The sequence below is a fragment of the Ipomoea nil genome, unplaced genomic scaffold, assembly GCF_001879475.1.
Source record: "Ipomoea nil cultivar Tokyo-kokei standard unplaced genomic scaffold, Asagao_1.1 scaffold2957, whole genome shotgun sequence".
Lineage (NCBI taxonomy): Eukaryota > Viridiplantae > Streptophyta > Magnoliopsida > Solanales > Convolvulaceae > Ipomoea > Ipomoea nil.
The window spans coordinates 4,159,970-4,182,142 of NW_017619385.1; the positions used below are offsets into that span (position 1 = coordinate 4,159,970).

A 22,173-nucleotide genomic window follows, 5' to 3' on the forward strand; every position below is an offset into this window, starting at 1 on the left:
TGGATCATCACCTGTTCAAGTTGCAAATTGTACTCTCTAAGTGTAAATTGTATTAATTAGTATTTAATTTATTAATACTTTGTATTATGGTCCCTTAGAATAAATATCAATTGTATGTGGCTGATGGTAGACCCTATTTTCTAAGCTCCAATCCTTTTATATTTTTGGCTTCAAATAATCATAAGATATATATGTCAATTATATAATTTGGTCCACTTTAGATTATGACTGTACAGGAGTATATATACATTATGAATATTATTCGTAAATGTATGTTTAATGATTAATTAGATCCGTCATTTGATGTATATATATATATATATATATATATATATATATATATATATATATATATATATGGAGAAACAACGTTTTAAAACATATAGAAAATAAAAAGTGGGAAAATGTGCAAGTATATAGAGCATATATAGTTTGCCTATTGGAGTTGTTCCTTGTTAGAGTTAAAATTGTAGGATTTGCAGCTTGAATGAAGATAGAAAAGAGTGGCCACCATCCTGGTAACTCAACTGAACAGAGAGTTACGGCTAGAATTTAAGAAATTTTCGACCACTTGAAAGTAATCTTAAATCAAGTTGGAAGTCCTTGTTCCGATCACTTTTGGTATCCGGAAACACCTTTGTCACTATTTCCGACCACCGGAAAGGTGGTAGGAAATAGCATCCAACTTTGAAAAGTGATCAGAATAATCGACTACTAGAAAGATTGACGGAAATTCTCAACTCAATTAAAAAAATTTAAACTGTCATGGTATTTCCAACCACTAAGTAAAGGTGGTCGGAAATTCCGACTTATTTCCCTACCTTAATCTTTTGACAAAAAATTGAAAAAATATCACCTTTCGACCATTTTTTTAGGTGGCTTAAAAATGATCAGAAAATCAAAGATTTCCAGCAGTGAGTGACTAGACCTTTGCGCAGACTTTAAAAGGTTGTTCCCACATTATTGCTGGTGAGACTCAATCCTTGGTCATTTTTTCCAAACTTCACCTGTCACTACAAGAAAATTGTTCATTAGTGAGAGGTAAAACCGTCACTAAAAAATCAAAAACCATCATAAAAGACTTTTAATGATGGGAAATTTACCGTCGCCACCCGTCGTTATTTCTTCCGAGGTTAAAACAAATAGTGACGGGATATGATACCATCATTAGTAAGCATATAGTGATAGTATATTTACTGTCACTAAAACATTCTTTTTGTGACAGAAAATCCCGTCACTAATACAACTACTCACTACCATAATTTCCTCTCATTATATTCTTGTAATGATGAAAAATACCGTCACTAAAGATTATAATTTAGTGTCAAATATTATTTTTATAATTATATATATATATATATATATATATATATATATATATATTGTTACTTCTTATTAAATATTAATTTTTATAATACATTTTTTCCTCACTAATCGATATTATGTTATGTTGTAACTATAGATATTGTGTTGATAAAAATTAAAATTTTTACCATAATGCAATCAAAGTAAACTCAATCAGTATATTAAAAAACTTCATCATCACTACCAAAATGAAATGTTTCATACAATTTGTAAAGACTAAAGACTCACAATTCAACCAACCCAACAAGATGGAATTGGAGAAATAGTTCACTAAATGCACCAAATTCTTGGCTATGCATTATAGATGCTAAATAATCGCATCTTCACAAAGCTTCAGAGGAAGGATAGCAAATACACTGTCTGTCAAAGTATGGTGAGTACTTCAAGTCTTTTTTTTTGGGGAAGAACTCCTTCCACTTCGTCATATATATGGACAAGAAGAGAGACAATGATAGAGACTATTTCACTGCACACAAGATCAAAGTAGCTAGTTTTAGCATTTGCCAATCAAAAAGGTCCTACCGTACTGATGAAATTGTTTAAATATATTAAATCTCACATAAGAAAACTTGATTTGTTAAATTAACCTCTGCATCTATGAACATGCAAGATTTTTTTTATCTGAAATCCAGAACTAGCATGTTCTTTCTAATCTTTCCATACCAGGAAATGAATATGGCCAAAGCAGTTATCATTTTAACTATTATTTACTTATATTGATTTATGTGGTCTTCATGCATTCCATAAAATTCATGCACTGTATTAATTAATATAAATAGACAAGTTACCGTTATAATTCTGTTCACTTTCATATCATTTGAAAAAAACCAATGGATTGGTAGCATTAAAAGTTACAAACAACATCATTATACAGATCAATACAAGAAATAGTAAACAAGAAAATAAGTTAAGAAAATACTTGAATGTTTTTTAGCTGTCCTCACTGAATGCCGAATTGAAGTTATATCAACGAATTCTTTGACATTACTTTGATCTTCTGTAGAATCATCTTCTTGTTCATGTTTAGGAGATTCTTGTTTAGCTGATAAATACTTAACAAAACCCACCTTCGTTTTCCTAAACTTCATCCTACCGTCTATTTGAGCCATCTAAGATTGATGCAACAGTTCAGTTTTGAGGAAGCATAATATGAAGATATAACAGAGTAACAAATAAAACACTTTGAATTCTGAACAAATATTAGAAAAGATATCCCAAATTTTACAGGAATGTGTTGCTTCCATGCAATGTTAAGGGCAGTTTTTAGAAAATGCATAAGATAGTTTTGTCTAAAAATGATCAAGATAAGGTGAAAGCTAAATGAAGCAAAAGCAAAAGACAAGAAGCATACCAGTTCTTTGTTTCACATAAATGCAGGCAGCTTTTGGGAAAAGAACTTTTTGGACTAAGTATCAAAGATCTGACAAATCTGGAGAATCAACTTGAAGTGAGCCTGAAAGGTATTCGAACGAGAAAGGTAAAGTACTTGTCTACTTGGAAGATATCTAATTTCACCAATTTATGAGATCAAGGAACTAAATCAAAAGGTGTTGTTGGATAGATACCGGAATGATCTATTCTACATTGTACTTATGCTTATGCTGAATATAAGACTCTTGTCCAATGCAGGGAAGTCTTGTTCATCAATAAAACATGGAACTCTGTAAGAACCTAAATCTCATTTGTTAAGAGAATACAGAATTGCAGAACAAGGTAATTGCTGGAAAGTATTGTCATAATTGAGCATTGATACTGTAGGCTAGAATTGCACTAGCCAGCACTGTGGCAGCTATCAGTTTGCATCAACAAGATACACAACAAGGTGATGCTTTTGGGAATTATGCTTCTAACTTGGATAAAATACTGAAGTTAGCCCAGTATGATAGCCATCAGATTCAGCTTTGCTAGTACACGAAGTCAGTATTATCACAGATATTTCTGTAGACCTGTATACTATCAGGAGGAGCAGAATCAGTACATTTAGGACTAATGAATTATAGACAAGGACACTCTGCAAGATCTATTGCAGGCTTGTAACAATCACATCAACTTAGCAAGGAGCCAAAGAGAGAGATTGTCCACAACTAAAGCACAATAGTGCCATCAAAGGACTAAGACAGTTAGTTCATAAGAATCTAGTAAGATATATTACTGCAAGCTCACCAACTTAGGGAGAGAAACAGTCCAAAACTAAAAATACGTAGATGCAGTCGTATGACTAATGAGAATCTATGGAATATTTCACAGTGGAACAAAACACAAAGAGGAAATACTCTGAAACAAAGTCTCTAATTCAAACAATTAAAATACAAATTCTATAGACAAGTTATGAGCTTTCATTTAAAAAAAAAATATTTGCATTTGGCATTTCAAACACCACAAGGCATCGAGTGCATTTAATAATTGATTACAGCATTCAGAAATCCTAACAATGTTGCAAATTTCACATAGAATAAAGGACACATGTACAAGGGTTTGAAGATGGAAATATTATACACTAGAAAACCAGGTTCAACATCATTTACCTGCCTTCAAGAGAATGAATGAAGTTAGAAAATTCCCCAAAGTTGAACAGTTCAATGCAATGCAGGTGTTCTCAGGAAACTATAGAAATAGTTACACCGGCAAAACCTGTCATACCCACACAGCAAGCACGCCAATGAACACCAGTGACAAAGCAAACTAATACAACCTAACAGATTAGTTATCTAAGAGCACAACCCTAACATTATAAACAACACAAATAAAGCATAATGACATTTAAATACTCAAAATTTGGTAAAGATACATTAAAAATAAGAGGTCAGTGCACAAGCTTAGGAAATGTACCTGAACCAAAATCTACATTTAAACAGCCTCAACCTCAAAATCTAGTGCTTGAACCAATGGAAGTCCACTCTGTGGATAAGAAACAAAAAACAAAAACAAAAACAAAACAAAACAAACAAAATGAGAGAATGTCAGAAACTCTAAAAACTAGATCAACAACCAATAAACTTATATGTACACAAACTTGCAGTGGCCTCGCAGGAATGGCGTACCTATGGAGGTTGCTACTGATTTCCTGACCCAGAGAAACCCTTCCGGGCGGTCGCTGACCTTCGGTAGAAATTAACCTACCGAAGTTGCGATTTCCTCCATCCCCAGCGTACCTATGGAGGTTGCTGCTGACTTCCTGACCCAAAGAAACCCTTCCCGGTGGTCGCTGACCTTCAGTAGCCCTTCAGTAGAAATTAACCTGTTGGAGTTGCGATTTCCTCCCTTCCCAACGTACCTATGGAGGTTGCTGCTGATTTCCTGACCTATGGAGGTTGCGGCGGACGGCAGTGGTGAAGGGCGGAAACCCTTTGCCGTGAAACACTAAAACCCTTGGAGTGAACAGAGAGATGCCCTTTGCCGTGAAAAAAATGAAGTGTTTAATCTTTATCTTTAATAATATTTAATTGATTTAATTGATATACGAGGGAAAAAAACGCGGTTGTCTTCGGCGCCAAAATTTCGGCCAACAATTTTGTTTTAAAACAATTTATAAATCACACAAGTGAATTAAAAATCACTTCAATATTTTTTAGGCAAATGAAAGCACATTTCAAGCAATAACTAAAATAAGCAATAAAATAGTTTAAATTTCAAATATAAACAAAAATAAACATTTTTTAAGGGAAACAAAAATAAACATTAAAATAATTGAAATGTAAGATATAACTTAAACTTCACCTCGTCATCTTCGGATTGCTCAATATCATCATGCTCTGACGGTGTCAGAAAAGTGGTCAGAAATCACTGATTCCCAGCAGTGGTCTAAGCGGCGACATGCGAGAGGGCTGTGTGGAGAGAGGGCGGGTGGGCTACGACTCCTATCTCCTGTAGTCTTTTGAGAGATTAAGAGACAGAGCGAGGCAGAGAAGCAAGAGATGGTTGCGTAGTTGGCCGGCGGCGACTGCGATTATGATTTTAGGGTTCACGAACGAAGAGTTTATTTATTTATTTATTTATTTTTTGAAATTACGAAGAGTTTGAGAGAAGGCGCCCAAAAAACAAAGTTTTGGTGGGAATTAGATTTTAGTGTAATGAGACATCAATAGTGAGAGTAACACCATCTTTCATATCAATAGTGAGAGTATACCATTAAAATAAATATAAAATTAAAATTTCGTCACTAAATCATAAACCTTTAGCTAGAGTAATTTTTAACCCTCACAAAAACTATGCAAATAATACATTTAGTGAGGGGTTTTTCTACCCGTCACTAATTTTTTGTCGTTAAAAGTTGTTTTTCTTGTAGTGTGTGTAACCAACTGATGAGCTGCTCATGCAGATTTGTTTACAATAAAAGATAGTTCTACATGATGTGAGTTTAGAGAGACAGAGAGAGAGAGTTAGTTTACATCCAAAGTTAGTCTTACATGCAGTAATTCAAGCTTTTATCTCTGCCCAAAAAAAAAAAAATTCAAGCTTTTATATTCAAGTTTTCTATTGTAAATACAAATTTCTAAATTCAACATACATGAAATCATGAACGAAACTTTCTCTATCTTCCTTCATCGACACCATAAACACTTAACAATTCTCATAGATTTATGATCTTCATAATCTTGAAATGGTATCAAAGCCTCCGATCCAGAGCCTAGCAGTCGTTGTTCTAGCAGACTGTAGATAACTACGGCAGTTCGTTGTTTCCATAAGCTAATGAAAGTCTGAGTGCAGTGCTCATCAAATCAAGTCAATCACGTTTGCAGTGATTCGTATCTCATGAAGCAGATCTATGAGTATAGTGCAGATTTTCTGATCAAAGCACTAATGAAGATAATGCAGCCTAGATGATGAAGCCATCAGTAGATCATAGCAGAAAACAGCAGCTCTCTCTTCCACCTTTTATAGCCAAGGGCTCTTTTGTCTTTTCCTAGAGTTAGTTTGTTAGTTTAGTTAGTTATAACTTCCATAACTACTCTAGGGCTTAAGTAGCAAAAGGCTGCTTCTTTCTTTTGTTATCTTTCAATTCATTCTGTATGGTTTTCAGCTCTTATGAGCTTTCTCTGATTGTAATGAATACACACCATTGTTCCTGAATCCAAGTTCTCCAACATGGTATCAGAGCCTCACCGGAGTTACGCCGCAGCAGTTGTGATGGAGCCGGCCGGTGACAGAAACCACAACCAGACAGAGCAGACAGGAGCCTCTTCAAGCCAAATCCCATCGAATCTGCACAATGATGAGTTTGAAGATCCTCTTTACTTACACGCTACTGAGAACCCTAATCTCAGTCTTGTGTCACCTCCCCTAACCGAGATCAATTACAACTCCTGGAGTAGATCGATGCGCATCGCACTGGAGGTGAAGAACAAATTCGGGTTTGTCAATGGAATCGTTCCAGTTCCAGAAGCTAATGATCCGAGGTTGACGACTTGGAGAAGATGCAACCGCATTGTATGCTCTTGGATTCTGAGGTCTATCAATCCAAGCATAGCAGAGAGCGTTATGTACTATGACAAGGCCATAGACATCTGGAATGCGTTGCAGAAGAGGTATTCCCAATCTGATCCTCATAGAATTTCTGAAATTCAGACTGAAATTTTTAGGAATGTGCAAGGACAAATGTCTGTGAATGAATACTTCACAAAAAGTAATGCCCTATGGCAACAAATGAGTGCATTGAGGCCTCTACTCCTGTGCGAGTGTGTGCCAAGATGTTCATGCACTCTAATGAATAGAATGCAGAAACAGATGGAAGGGGACCAAGTGATCCGATTCTTTGAAGGGTTAAATGATGAATATGAAGCAATTAAATTTGGGGTTCTTGTTATGGACCCCATTCCAGAGATGGAGAAAGTGTTGAATATGACCTTGAAGGTTGAAAGAAAGCTTAAAGGTTCAAACACCCAAAGGTGCAGTGATTTTGCTCAATCCAATGCTATTCATGAGAGTCAAATCCAAATTGGGGAAGAACAATCTGTAGTAGCAGCTGCTGCCTACAACAATAACAGAAAGAAATTTTCAAATAGTGGGGATAAGAATGTGCCAAAGTGCACTTATTGTAACATGCTTGGTCATACTGTTGATAAATGTTACAAGAAACATGGATTCCCACCTGGGTGGGTAGCAGGATACAAATCCAAGAATAAACAATCACAAGACATGCAACAACCCTCAAGTTCAGCAGTTAGTCAGTTGAATGACACAGGCCTTTCAGCTGACCAATTCCAGAAGCTGGTATCTCTCCTTCATAATCAAAACCATGGTGGTCAAGTGTTGAGTAATGCAGCTGTGTCAGTGAACACTTCTGGAATCAAATCTGATTTCAAGAATTCTCTGGAAGGACAAAATGAAGGTAATTCTGTACCTAGAATTCATGTTAATATTGTCCTTAATACACATTTAATATGGATATTGGATTCAGGGGCCACAGACCACATTGTGTCGTCATTACAATTTCTTGATAAATATCACAAGATTGAGGGATTATCTGTGAAGTTGCCTAATGGTGATATTGTCAGTGTTACTCACTTAGGGGAAATCAAGCTTGATGAAAACATTTTGCTGACAAATGTGCTGTATATCCCATCTTTTACCTTTAACATCATATCTGCTAGTAAATTAACTAAGCAGTCTGGGTGCAAGATTGTGATAGATGCTGATTCTTGTACTGTCCAGGGTCAACTTGGAACCAAGGTTGGTTTTGCTAGAGAAAAGGATGGCCTATATCTGATCAACAGTCCTCCTATTAAGAAGAATGTTCAACAAGTTGTTGTAGATAACCCTCAATGTAATAGTGTGACAATGGGATTGTGGCATAATAGGTTGGGACACTATCCCATTAATAAGATTTCCCTCTTGAATGGAATAAAATTTACTTCCTTACAGCAACAATGTGATTTTGTCTGTGATGCTTGCAATTTTGCTAAACATAAGAAGCCTATTTTTCCAGTCAGCAATTCTAAAGCTGAACACTGCTTTGATCTCATACACATGGATGTGTGGGGACCTTTCTCTGTGGCTTCCCTCAAAGGTGAACATTATTTCTTAACCATAGTTGATGATTGTAGCAGATTTACTTGGTTACATATGATGAAGAGTAAATCTGAAGTCAAAAACATATTTCAAAATTTCTGCAACTATGTGTCCACTCAATTCTCTGCTAAGATTAAGGTGATAAGAACAGATAATGGGACAGAATTCTTGATGAATGACTTCTATGCTGAGAGAGGCATAGTCCATCAGAAAACATGTGTGCATACCCCTCAGCAAAATGGAGTTGTAGAAAGGAAACATCAGCACATTTTAAATGTTGCTAGATCCTTGAGGTTTCAATCTGGATTGCCATTAGAATTTTGGGGACACTGTGTGATACATGCCTCTTACATCATCAATAGTTTACCTACTCATGTTCTTGGTGGAAACACTCCTCTTAAACTGTTGACAGGAAAAAATACTGGCTATGAACATTTTAAAAGCTTTGGATGCCTTTGCTTTGGGGCCACTATTTCCCAGGGGAGAAACAAAATGCAACCAAGAGCAAGAAAGTGTATTTTTCTGGGGTATCCAGCAAATGTGAAAGGGTATATACTCTATGATCTTATTGACAAAGTAACTTTCATTTCCAGAGATGTCAGGTTTTATGAGCTCACATATCCCTTCAGAGAAACAGAAGATCAAAGCTCAGATGGATGTGATGTTGATAGTCCCCCACTTCCTCTAATTCCTATTTCAACTGAAATTCCACTCCCAGAGGCTTCACCTGATTCAGAAGTCCTAGAACCTGATGAAAGGACTCCCAGTCATAGAGTCACCTCAGAAATTGGTAATGGAAACAGTCCCAGAGATATAAGCCATCACAGCAGCAGTTTTAATGACAGTAATGCCAATGTTGATATGAGCTCTGAGAGGTCTAGTGCAACAAATAATCACAGTGCACAGCCTAGAAGATCAACTAGATTAAGGATGGCTCCTCATAAGCTAAATGATTACTACTGCCACTCTATGTCCAACACTGGAACAAGTAAGATATCTGCTATAGGATCTTCTCCTCATCCTATACAGAAATTCTGTATATCTTCTGTAGTCACACCTATGGAACCACATCCATACCATGAGGCTGTAAAACATGATGAATGGAGAAGGGCCATGGAATCTGAGATTGATGCATTAGTTCAGACCAACACATGGATTTTGACAGACTTACCCACAGGAAAACTTCCCATTGGATGTAGGTGGGTATACAAAATCAAACATAAGTCTGATGGTACCATAGAAAGGTTTAAAGCAAGGTTGGTGGCTAAGGGATACACTCAACAAATGGGAGTGGACTACACAGAGACATTCTCTCCTGTTGCAAGGATGACCACTATCAAGACCTTCTTGGCAGTGGCAATTGCAAACAATTGGGATATTCAGCAACTTGACATAAATAATGTCTTTCTACATGGTGACCTAGATGAAGAAGTTTACATGGTCTTACCCCCAGGTTTTAAAAGTGATAACCCAACCAAGTCTGCAAATTGCTTAGATCTCTATATGGGTTGAAACAAGCTAGCAGACAATGGAATGCCAAGCTAACAAAGTCATTATTAGCCTATGGCTTCCAGCAATCATCATCAGATCCTTCTCTATTCACTATGTCATCTAATAATTCCTTCCTTGCCTTACTTGTGTATGTAGATGACATACTTGTTGCAGGAACAAACTCTGATCAAATAAAACAGCTAAAGCAGATGCTAGATTCAGCTTTTAGAATCAAGGATCTTGGGTAGCTTAACTACTTTCTAGGCTTGGAAGCAGTCAGAACAAGTACAGGGTTAAATCTCTGTCAAAAGAAGTATGCATTGGAGATTCTAGATGAAAATGGATTCCTAGATGCCAAACCTGCCAAGATACCTTGTACCCCAGGAACAAGGCTTAACAGTACTGAAGGCATACTTCTTGACAATCCTGAAATGTTCAGAAGATTGGTTGGCAAACTACTCTACTTAACCAACACTAGGCCTGACATTTCATACTCTGTGCAGCAGTTGAGTCAATTTGTTGATAAGCCAAGAAGCACACATTTGGTTGCAGCCCATAGGGTGCTAAGATACATCAAGGCCTCACCTGGAAAAGGACTTTTCTATGCTTCCAACTCTGAACTTAAGCTACAAGCCTTTTCAGATTCAGACTGGGCTACATGCACAGAAACCATAAAGTCTATAACAGGTTTTTGCATCTATCTTGGGAAATCTCTCATCTCTTGGAAGACCAAGAAACAAGCTACCATCAGTAGATCATCATCTGAAGCTGAATACAGAGCTTTAGCTTCTACAGTATGTGAAATCCAGTGGCTTTTATATCTTCTGGCAGATCTAAAAGCAAACAGCTACACAGCCAGTCCCATTTCCTTGTTTTGTGATAACAAGTCTGCTATAGCCATAAGTGAGAACCATGTCTTTCATGAACGCACCAAACACATAGAGATTGGCTGCCATGTGGTCAGACAAAAGGTGCAAGAAGGAATAATCAGGTTGATGAGCATTCCATCCCACAAACAGATAGCAGATGGATTCACCAAGGCCTTGCCTATTCCTTTGTTTGATTCTTTTCATACTAAGCTGGGACTTCAAGACCTCTACTCTCCAGCTTAAGGGGGGGGGGGGGAGGGGTGATGAAGATAATGCAGCCTAGATGATGAAGCCATCAATAGATCATAGCAGAAAACATCAGCTCTCTCTTCCACCTTTTATAGCCAAGGGCTCTTTTGTCTTTTCCTAGAGTTAGTTTGTTAGTTTAGTTAGTTATAACTTCCATAACTACTCTAGGGCTTAAGTAGCAAAAGGCTGTTTCTTTCTTTTGTTATCTTTCAATTCATTCTGTATGGTTTTCAGCTCTTATGAGCTTTCTCTGATTGTAATGAATACACACCATTGTTCCTGAATCCAAGTTCTCCAACAAGCACTTGATTGTTTGATTTGTTTGATTCACTATAATGGAAGGGTGTAAATAATTTATAGTGAATTTTCTCTAGACAATAGGAGAAGAGCGACTTAAAATGATTACATTATCTTTAAACCATTATATATTTCTTGTGTCTTTACTTTCTATACACTCTACTTTACTGCCATAATTTATCTGATCTCCTCATTGAAACATTATATTTTTCTTAAAAAATCTTTAATTTTATTCAATTTGCAATATCATTATTTAACTTGTAACATATTTTTTTGACTACTATAAATAAAGTGATCAACATTATCTTACGGAATGTATTGAAAATTGAAGTTAGTTTGAAAATTTAAGTTTTGAGCAAATTCTCTTTTACTTTAAAAATCCTTAAAATTCTATGCATTCCCATTTAGACTTTAATCATCATTAATCAGGACCATCAATTGAACTCTCTTTGTACTCCAATACTTGGACAATTTTGCTACGAACAAAATCTTTAATACTATACTTATAAGGCTCGCTTTTATAAAATTCTTGCCTAAGTTAGATTTTGCCTCAATCTAATTAAAGTGTCAACATAACTAGATAGCTTTGACTTTGAGTACTAGATAGTTAAAGTGTAAACATAACTATTTTGTTATTGTAGAAAAGTTAATTAACTTATTAAGTCTAAAATTTTTCGAAAATTGATGGGCATATTTTACGCTCATATTTTAGGTACATCTTTATAATATTTTTATATTAATTATTTAATATTATTTAATAATTAGTTCTTTTTATATACATAGTATAATCTATTCTTATATTATATATAATATATATAATATATAATTTATAAGAGTACATACTACGTACTTAATACTATATATATATAATATACAATATAATATATAATATAATATATATAATATAGAATGCATTATAGTATACATATAATGCGTACTACATTATAATTACTTATATATATATATATATATATATATATATATATATTATAAATCTAAACTTTACAATTGATTTTTTCTTTTTTGTACAGGCATGCATCATAATAACATGGCTGGAATTGTGGAAGACTCAGGCATAAGGCAAAATAATAGGAAAAATGAGTGGTAGAAAATGATTGGGAAAATATATAAATAGTTAAGGTTTTCTATTGTAAAATGTTCATTCTTCCCTCCTCTATAGTATTCGTTGAAGTTGTTATCAATGTCCATTTGTGGCTAATTTCTAGTTGGTTTAGTGAATTGAAGCCCCGGAGTTCATAACGCTGTAAGGTTATTTATTTAACTTTATTATATATATGTTTTTATGCATTTTGAGTATTAAATATTCTTCTAAATTATTTGCTATATTAGATAATGTTGTGCTACAAATTATTCTAATATTCAGTAGCAACTGAGGTTAATTATTGACGGCTTAGTGATAATTGGTCTCGGGTAGAATATTTTCCTAAATTAAATGCAACCGCTTGTGCTTGTGTTATTTAGTTTGTCGGTTTTCCTAGTTCCTATTGCTGCTATTAAATTAAATCTATAGCGCTTGTCTTAGATTATTTAGTAGTTAGGGGAAATTAAACCGCTTGTGCTTTATTTACCTACAACTAAGGGAAAACAGAAATGAAATAATTTCACGACAAATATTCAATTGCATATTAATTACTTTATTAATCAATGATCAGTGTTGAATTCCGGTGGTGGATCTTTACTAACCAAAGTCTCCTATTATAAGTGTTTTCGATATATTATTTTCATTGCTTTATTCGTTCAATTAAATTTCTTGTTTATTTAAATTCTCTTTTATTTTATCTTTATTCTCGATATATTCCAAACCCCCCCCCCCTCTACCTTTAATTTGAGCACAAAAGTTAAACTAGTTACTCCTCGTGGGATCGATCCTTACTCCCGCTACTACGTTTGTAAGGTTTTAATTTGGGAGCCTACGACAGCTCACCAAATTTTGGCGCCTTTGCCGGGGAGATTTTCTAGCTTATTTTGTGTTTATTTATTTATTTATTTCGTTATTTCGTTATTTGTTTAATTTTTTTTCATTTGTCCCAAAAAAAAAAATTTAAAAATCTTTTCTTTCGTTACTTTTACATAATTGCTACACTATCTTTAACGGTTTATGCCTATAACTCGATCTGCTAACAAAGAAGTCTTGCCATACAATCCAAAAATTGAAAGAACTGTACGCAGGTGGAGGAAACAAGCTTTGAGGAAATTAGAGTTTAGTGATCTGGCTACCGATTCTGCCAACTCTGATTTAGAAGAGGAACCCATGGCTCAAAATCAGACTTTAAAAGAGCTTGGAGCTCCAAATTTGGATCAGCAACCTTTATGCATCACTTTCCCTGCTCTGGATGCTAATGTACAATTCGAACTGAAATCTGGATTAATTCATCTTTTGCCTTCTTTTCATGGACTTACAGGTGAAGATCCCCACAAACACTTGAAGGAATTCCATGTGGTGTGTTCAAGTATGAAACCCACAGGGGTTACTGAAGAACAAATCAAGTTGAGAGCCTTCCCCTTTTCGTTGAAAGATTCAGCGAAGGATTGGCTATATTATCTACCTTCTGGGAGCATCACCACATGGAATAACTTGAAAACAATGTTCCTTGAAAAATATTTCCCAGCTTCAAGGGCGGCCAACATTAGAAAGGAAATCTGTGGTATAAGGCAAAACAATGGAGAGTCATTGTATGAATATTTGGAGCGTTTCAAGAAACTATGTGCAAGCTGCCCACACCATCAAATTAGTGAGCAATTACTCATTCAGTATTTTTATGAAGGACTTTTTCCAGTGGATAGAAGCATGATTGATGCTGCAAGCGGTGGTGCTTTAGTTGACAAAACACCAGACGCTGCAAGAACTCTAATTGCGAACATGGCTGCAAATTCTCAACAGTTTGGCAATAGAATAGTCCAACCGTCTAAGCATGTGAATGAGGTAAATATTTCTGCTCTTGAACAACAAATTTCTGGTTTAACTACTCTTGTCCGTCAATTAGCAGTAGGAAATATGCAAACTGTTAAAGCATGTGGAATTTGCTCGGTAGTTGGGCATCAAACTGATGCCTGCCCAACTCTTCAAGAAGAACCTATTGAACAAGTTAACATGGCTGGAGGTTTTCCTGGACAACCTCAAGGTAAGTATGATCCGTTCTCCAATACATATAATCCTGGATGGAGGGATCACCCAAATCTTAGCTATGGGAACTCACAAGGGAACCACTTTGTTCAGAATCGTTCTAATTTTCAACAGTACAGACAACCATTTCCTTCAAGACAACAACCAACCCAAAGCTCTAGCTCAGGTATGAATTTAGAAGATATTGTTAAATCTCTTGCTACTAACACTTTGCAGTTTCAACAAGAAACACAACTATTCCAACAAGAGACAAGAGCTAGTATTCAAGAAACAAAGGCTAGTATTCAAAACTTGGAAAGACAAATGGGCCAACTAGAAACTACGGTAAGTCGGTTAGAAGCACAGAGTTCTGGCAAACTACCCTCTCAAACGGTGGTTAATCCAAAAGAAAATGTAAGTGCAATTACTGTGAGAAGTATGTTGCTGAAAAAGAATGTTGATTTAGACAAGGAAACATGTGCAGGTAACATTGTCAATAATAAAGAGACGTCCCATGGTAAGCTTTCTTCTTTTTCTGATTATGAACCAGTACCCCCATTTCCTCAAGCTCTTTTAGAACCAATAAGAGGAAACTCAAATAACGATTTATATGAGACCTTTCGTGAATGTGACAGCACTAACCATTTTTAGATTCTATGAAAAAGGTACCTCGCTATGCAATTTTTCTAAAAGAGGTATGCACATTGAAAAATAAACAAAATAAAGGAGTTGAGGAAAGGAAAGTGCATGAGAATGTCTCTATGGCTAGTCAAGACAATCTTCCTGAAAAGTGTAAAGATCCAGGTATGTTTACTACCCCATGCATGATAAGTGGTGTTAAACTTGAAAATGCTATGTTAGATTTAGGAGCTTCTATTAATGTGATGCCATATCCTGTGTATGCTTCTTTAAATCTTGGACCTCTAAATAAATCTAGTATAATAATTCAATTGGCTGATGGATCTACTACATATCCTAGGGGTGTGATTGAGGATTTGATTGTTGAAGTTAATAACTTGGTTTGTCCTGCTGATTTTTATGTGCTTGGTATGAAAAATAATAATCATATTTTGTTAGGAAGGCCATTCTTAAAAACTGCAAAAACAAAAATTGATATTCATAGTGGTATGCTTACTATGGAGTCTAATGGTAAACTTGTGACTGTTAATATTTATGATACCATGAAATCTCCTAGTGATGATAATTTTGCAATTTTTGTTGATTCTTTGAAGTTTGTTACATTTGATGAAATTGCTTCTAATGAAAATAAAGAAGAAAAACATAATAAATCATCTTTGAGTACTAATTTGCAAGACGGGACTATTTCTTTGAATAATCATAATCATCGAAGGTACTCAAAAAGGCGATGGAAATTTAAAGAAATATCATAAGTCGAGCCAACGGCGATAAACAAAGGCGCTGCTTGGGAGGCAACCTAAGGTGTGTTTGTTCCATTCTTTTTCTTTTATTCCCTTTTCTCATTCAATAACCCTTTTTCTGTGCTTTTTTGTTCAACATTGGGGACAATGTTGATAATAAGTGTGGGGGAGGGAATTTAGTTTTATTATTTGTTTGCTTATGTCAAAATTTTCAAAAATTTTCACAAATATTTTACTAGTATTTTATGCTAAATAACTATTATTTTGAAACATTATCATATTTTCCTTTCTTGGAATTCATAACATGATTGAATAAATAGTTTGACAAGTTGTGATTAGTTTGTTAGCATTTCTTGTTTGATATGTAGTGGCTATATTAAGTAAGCAATAAACCTGTGAGTGTTTTGAGCCACTGACTAACACTTCGGTCTTATTTTCTTTCTTTTGTGTGATTTCTTCCATAATTTTGTTTCTCTAGAACTTGCCTTGATTCTCTTTTAAAGCTAATTAGACCATGCATGATTCAAATGTGATTAAGGCCATTATTTGACTTTGAGCCTCACTAGCCAAATAACCGGTTTGTCCTATGATTTATTTCCCTTTGTTAACCACTTTGAGCTTTATAGCCATTCCTTTCTTTATTTTGGACCACATTACAAGCCTTTTATATCTAAAATAATGCCTTCACCCAGCTGAATAACTAGTGGAGCAAATTTTGGATTATTTTTGTAATCTACGTGAGGTTGGGAAGGATAAGTGTGGGGGAGATCACTTACTCTTATTAATATGGTTGAGAGTGAGGTGAGTTGTATCTTCGTTGCCAATATGTCGTTGGTCTTCTATGAAAAAAGAAAAGAGGAAGCAGTTCACGATTCAAAAAAAAAAAAAAAAAAAAAAAGCATGAAAAATTGAAAAAAATGAAATGGAAAAATGAAGAATATACGTTTGAAAAAGAAGAATATTGCTGAAAATTTATGAGAAAATGAAAAAGAATCAGCAATTGATTTTGAGTTGAAGTTACTTCTAAATAAATGAAGTAAGGGGAAATTCTGGTAATACTGAGGAAGCATTCTGTACCTCAATGGGATGTGTTTTTTGATTGGAAATTGAGGGTGTTGGATTACTTGTATTTATTTGTTCCTCTAGTTTGAAGCTTTTGTTTAAGCTAATTTCCTAAAAATTCCCTACCTTAACCCTAGCCCCATTACAACCTGTGAAAAGTCCTTATGATTTGTGTCATGCATGACTCTTGTAGTGGTGATTGAGAAGATATGCAAGCCTATGGTAGATCAATTTATAGGAATGGACTTGAGTGAAATTTATACCCATCAAACACTTGAGTGATGAGTGATATTCCTGTGAGGGCTTACTTATTTAGTTTTCTCCATTTTCAAACAGGGTGCTAACTTATTAATTGCAGGGTGCTTCAGATTGTTGTTCATGATATGTTATGAGTTTTGGGAATTTCATTTCTATTTACTTCGCAAATAATATTTTTGCTTGGGGACAAGCAAACGTTTTAGTGCGGGGGAATTTGATGGGCATATTTTACGCTCATATTTTAGGTACATCTTTATAATATTTTTATATTAATTATTTAATATTATCTAATAATTAGTTCTTTTTATATACATAGTATAATCTATTATTATACTATATATAATATATATAATATATAATTTATAAGAGTACATACTACGTACTTAATACTATATATATATAATATACAATATAATATATAATATAATATATATAATATAGAATGCATTATAGTATACATATAATGCGTACTACATTATAATTACTTTTATATATATATATATATATATATATATATATATATATATATATATATATATATTATAAATCTAAACTTTACAATTGATTTTTTCTTTTTTGTACAGGCATGCATCATAATAACATGGCTGGAATTGTGGAAGACTCAGGCATAAGGCAAAATAATAGGAAAAATGAGTGGTAGAAAATGATTGGGAAAATATATAAATAGTTAAGGTTTTCTATTGTAAAATGTTCATTCTTCCCTCCTCTATAGTATTCGTTGAAGTTGTTATCAATGTCCATTTGTGGCTAATTTCTAGTTGGTTTAGTGAATTGAAGCCCCGGAGTTCATAACGCTGTAAGGTTATTTATTTAACTTTATTATATATATGTTTTTATGCATTTTGAGTATTAAATATTCTTCTAAATTATTTGCTATATTAGATAATGTTGTGCTACAAATTATTCTAATATTCAGTAGCAACTGAGGTTAATTATTGACGGCTTAGTGATAATTGGTCTCGGGTAGAATATTTTCCTAAATTAAATGCAACCGCTTGTGCTTGTGTTATTTAGTTTGTCGGTTTTCCTAGTTCCTATTGCTGCTATTAAATTAAATCTATAGCGCTTGTCTTAGATTATTTAGTAGTTAGGGGAAATTAAACCGCTTGTGCTTTATTTACCTACAACTAAGGGAAAACAGAAATGAAATAATTTCACGACAAATATTCAATTGCATATTAATTACTTTATTAATCAATGATCAGTGTTGAATTCCGGTGGTGGATCTTTACTAACCAAAGTCTCCTATTATAAGTGTTTTCGATATATTATTTTCATTGCTTTATTCGTTCAATTAAATTTCTTGTTTATTTAAATTCTCTTTTATTTTATCTTTATTCTCGATATATTCCAAACCCCCCCCCCCCTCTACCTTTAATTTGAGCACAAAAGTTAAACTAGTTACTCCTCGTGGGATCGATCCTTACTCCCGCTACTACGTTTGTAAGGTTTTAATTTGAGAGCCTACGACAGCTCACCAAAAATCATTTCACTAAATGTTTTCAAGTTATAAAGTCTAATCATCTCTCCCTCCCCTCTAGACTTTTTAGCCAGCAAGACCATCATCAAATCCTATCAAAAATTGTCAGGTCCAAGTAAAACAACAATAAACTCCGAAGTAGGAAAAAAGTGCTCATTTTAGGGTTCCTTATAATTAATGTTTTAGTAGTGTTGCAACACAAAACAAAAAAAAAATATAATCGATCATTTTTCACTCATTCGTTTCTCAGATCAAATCCTATATTTACGGTTATATTTTACGTACAATCATAAATGCTAAATAAATTTAAAATTATAATCTAAAACTTTTAGAATGTCATCCGATCCAGACAATTAGATTTCTGCATTTTTATTTTAAATGCCTTTGTCATGACGGTTTTATAGATTGTCAAACACAATAAACACTCCAAAGAGTAGAATTTTCCAATCAATTGAATATGTTATGTTTTGATAAAAGAAAATAATACGGAATAAATCATTAAAGTAAGTAAAAATAAATTAAGCGTAGCTTAAATTATTCTCCCCCTTTTATTTGATAAATTAAAACTAAAGATAAAAAGGAAACATCCACATATAGGATATAGCCTCTAAGGCTTCTTACATTCTGCTCCTTCCATCACTCAAAGCTTGTGTACATAGCCACAGTAGCTAGGTAGCAAATTTATTTAGAAATTAAAACACACATATAGCTAGGTATAGTAGTTATATTATATATATAAAGCGGATCGGATCGGAGAAGAATATAATAGTATATTGGAATGCATGCATTGCATGCATACAAGTTTAGGTTGATATTGGAAGATTGGGCAGAGTGCCTACTTGGGACGCTGGGGTGACGGTAAGCGTATTTCCAGATCTACTCACAGTAACGGTAGTCCCTATCACTCCATTGACGATGGGGGGACAGGCTTGTGGAGGGAGAAGAAGCAGGCACAGAGTCGACTCGATAGCACTTCTTGTGCGGGGACCAACATTCACGGAAGCACTGATCGTTCCGGTGGCTGAAGTGGTTGCAGTCAACACAACACCTCTTGGGACTATGGTAGATCGGCCGCATAGCAATGAAGCTACGAAGCCTTGGGCGGCGGGCGTTCCTGTGTTGGCGCAAACAAGGGCGCCATTCAAGGTCACTGTGTTCACTGTATTAGCTGCCGATGGCGCTGTTAATGCCACCATCGCTACGCACAAAAACATCAAAAAGGCTGCATAGGAATAAGAAGCCATTGTATATATACTACTATATTTCGAGGGTTTGATTGATTGATATATTTGTGCTGTGTGTTCGTACTCTGCTGTTGGAACGAAATCCTATTTATAGGCAGTTTTCTTTTTTCTTTTCCATTTTCTTTTTGTCGAAAACCTTTTATTTATTTACTACTTGTTTGACAATTTTTGTAATCTTAAAATATACATTAATTAGTTTTTAATTTGATATACTATATGTATTTTATATATATGGTCCCAATAATTAATAAAGGAGAAAATAATGCATGTCAACTATCAGCTCCGTTTACATTTTAGGTTTAAAATGATAATCCTAAAATATACCCTCTTTGTCCAATTTTATATGTATGTGATGATCCTGATTTATAAAAATAGTATAGAGGGAGTTGAAGAAATTGGTTGAAGAGTATATTTTGAAAGGGGGAGTACGGTTACGTTGTTTTCAAAGGATTGATGATAGATGTAGAGTTTAATAAGATCCTCAACCACAAGGTATTAAATCCTTTTATGGAAATATAGTCCTTGTAAAAGATATTTGATGCAAATAACAATCAAACACAAGTAATGAAACAATATAATGATAAGAAAAGAGGACGTGAATAGGAGTTATATGATTAGGTCTAGGTGATGCAATGACGATAAGTCGTAGCTAGCGTAGGGTGAGGTGGAAAGTGTGAGTAAGAGTGAAGTACGTTATGCTCGAATGACATTCTCTAGGACGACCGATGGGAGTCGAATAATGTGCGGTTAAATACAAGTGCGCAAGAGCGGTAGTCGAAAGCTAGGTCACACCTTACTCTCATTAACAAAATGGTTTTGTTGAGAGACGTCATGAACACATTATTGAAGCTAGACTCACTTTACTTGCTCATGCCTCTGTACCTTCTAGATTTTGAGTTTATATGCCCATGATGAAAGTGCAATTTTTCTAATTAAATGTATACCTTCTGCAACCTTAAACAATATGAGCCCATATGCCATTATTAACAAAGCAAACCCAAACTACTCTTTCCTTCTTGCCTTTGGTTGTCTTTACTAGCTTCCCCTATCTTCGACGCTACAATAAGCACAAAATAGAGTTTCGCTCTAGTCCGTTCATCTTAATTGGGTACCTAGAGTCATTTAAAGGATATCATATCGTTGTTTGAATCTTGACATTAGAAATATTCTTACTATTCTCCATATCTGGTTTAGTGAGAATGTTTTCCCTTTTGCAGCTAAAACACCTCAAGAGGTTCCAACTTGTGCCCAAGATGCAATGTCATGGGTTGTCGTCAATGCACCAAGCAGAACAAGTTTCCAAGTGATCGAAAAAGACTTGTTACCCCCGTGTCAGGGCTATCTTGCCCATCCAGTAAGGTATACGATTGTGACACAGCTTGAACATAGTCATGTTCCCCATCCAGAAAGTAATATGATCGTGTCAGCGATAATTCCATTGCAACGACTAGGAACACGATTTTGTCACCCCCTGTTCACGGCTATGTCACCAAAACAGAGAGGGACTCAACTGTTTCGACAGAAACCCCCTCCCCCCAAGCGGATTTGTATCTGATCACCCTTCAGCATTTCCTTTTAGGCCCGAGTAACGTCGACTAATCACACCTCTGACTCAACGTACACATCCTATGGTCCTTCACCACATGACTCCATGCATAATAAAGCTTTGATTGCATGTATAGATATTTCTAAGCCCACATGCCACTCTCAAGCCATTAAAAACTATGAATGGCAAACAACAATGGATGAATAATTCAATGCACTACTACACAACAACACTTGGAAGCTGGTTCCACTTGAACGGGATATGAACATCATTGGATGCAAGTGTGTGTTTTGAATTAAGAGAAAAGTTGATGGGTCAATAGAACGATACAAAGCAATACTAGTTGCAAAAGGGTTCAACCAGGTTGAAGGAAAAAAAAATTTCGACACTTTTGATCCAGTGGGCAAGCCAACTACATTAAGACTCCGCTTTTCTCTTGCCATAAAAAATGGTATTTTTGACAACTTGATGTTCACAATGCATTCCTAAATAGTTGTCTAAATGATAATGTTTTTATAAAGCAATCAACAGGGTACATTGACAAAAAAATTCTTAATCATGTTTGCAAATTGCAAAAGTTTCTCTATAATTTGAATCAAGCACCTCGTGCGTGGTTGATAAGAGTCTAAATGTTGATAATTTCATCTTGAATTTAAGCTTATTTTTCTTGTTATTTGTTATAATTTTGCTCAAAGTTTCCCCCATTTGATTCATTTGTGTGTTTATGTGTAATTCTTGATGATTTAGATAAATTGAATGCTTTTTGGGCATTTCGGATGC

The 22,173-nt window shown here is 34.8% G+C and overlaps 1 protein-coding gene and 1 long non-coding RNA gene across 6 annotated transcripts; one reads left to right on the forward strand and one right to left on the reverse strand.

The window, feature by feature from the left end:
* Positions 1-1,522: 1,522 nt before the first annotated feature.
* Positions 1,523-4,758, reverse strand: LOC109162756. 5 transcript variants are annotated; one of them, XR_002051146.1, is made up of 7 exons: positions 4,407-4,758; positions 4,195-4,263; positions 3,891-3,996; positions 2,931-3,026; positions 2,717-2,818; positions 2,285-2,474; positions 1,523-1,831 (listed from the first exon to the last, which is right to left on the reverse strand). It is a non-coding gene; the product is annotated as an uncharacterized LOC109162756 (long non-coding RNA). The 5 variants fall into 5 exon arrangements; XR_002051145.1 differs by having other exon boundaries at positions 2,931-3,036; XR_002051143.1 differs by having other exon boundaries at positions 2,931-3,311.
* Positions 4,759-6,450: 1,692 nt separating this feature from the next.
* Positions 6,451-10,976, forward strand: LOC109162749. The gene is made up of 2 exons (XM_019311432.1): positions 6,451-9,826; positions 10,129-10,976. The coding sequence occupies exons 1-2, from the start codon at positions 6,451-6,453 to the stop codon at positions 10,974-10,976; spliced, it is 4,224 nt and encodes a 1,407-aa protein (XP_019166977.1).
* The last annotated feature ends 11,197 nt before the right edge of the window (positions 10,977-22,173 follow it).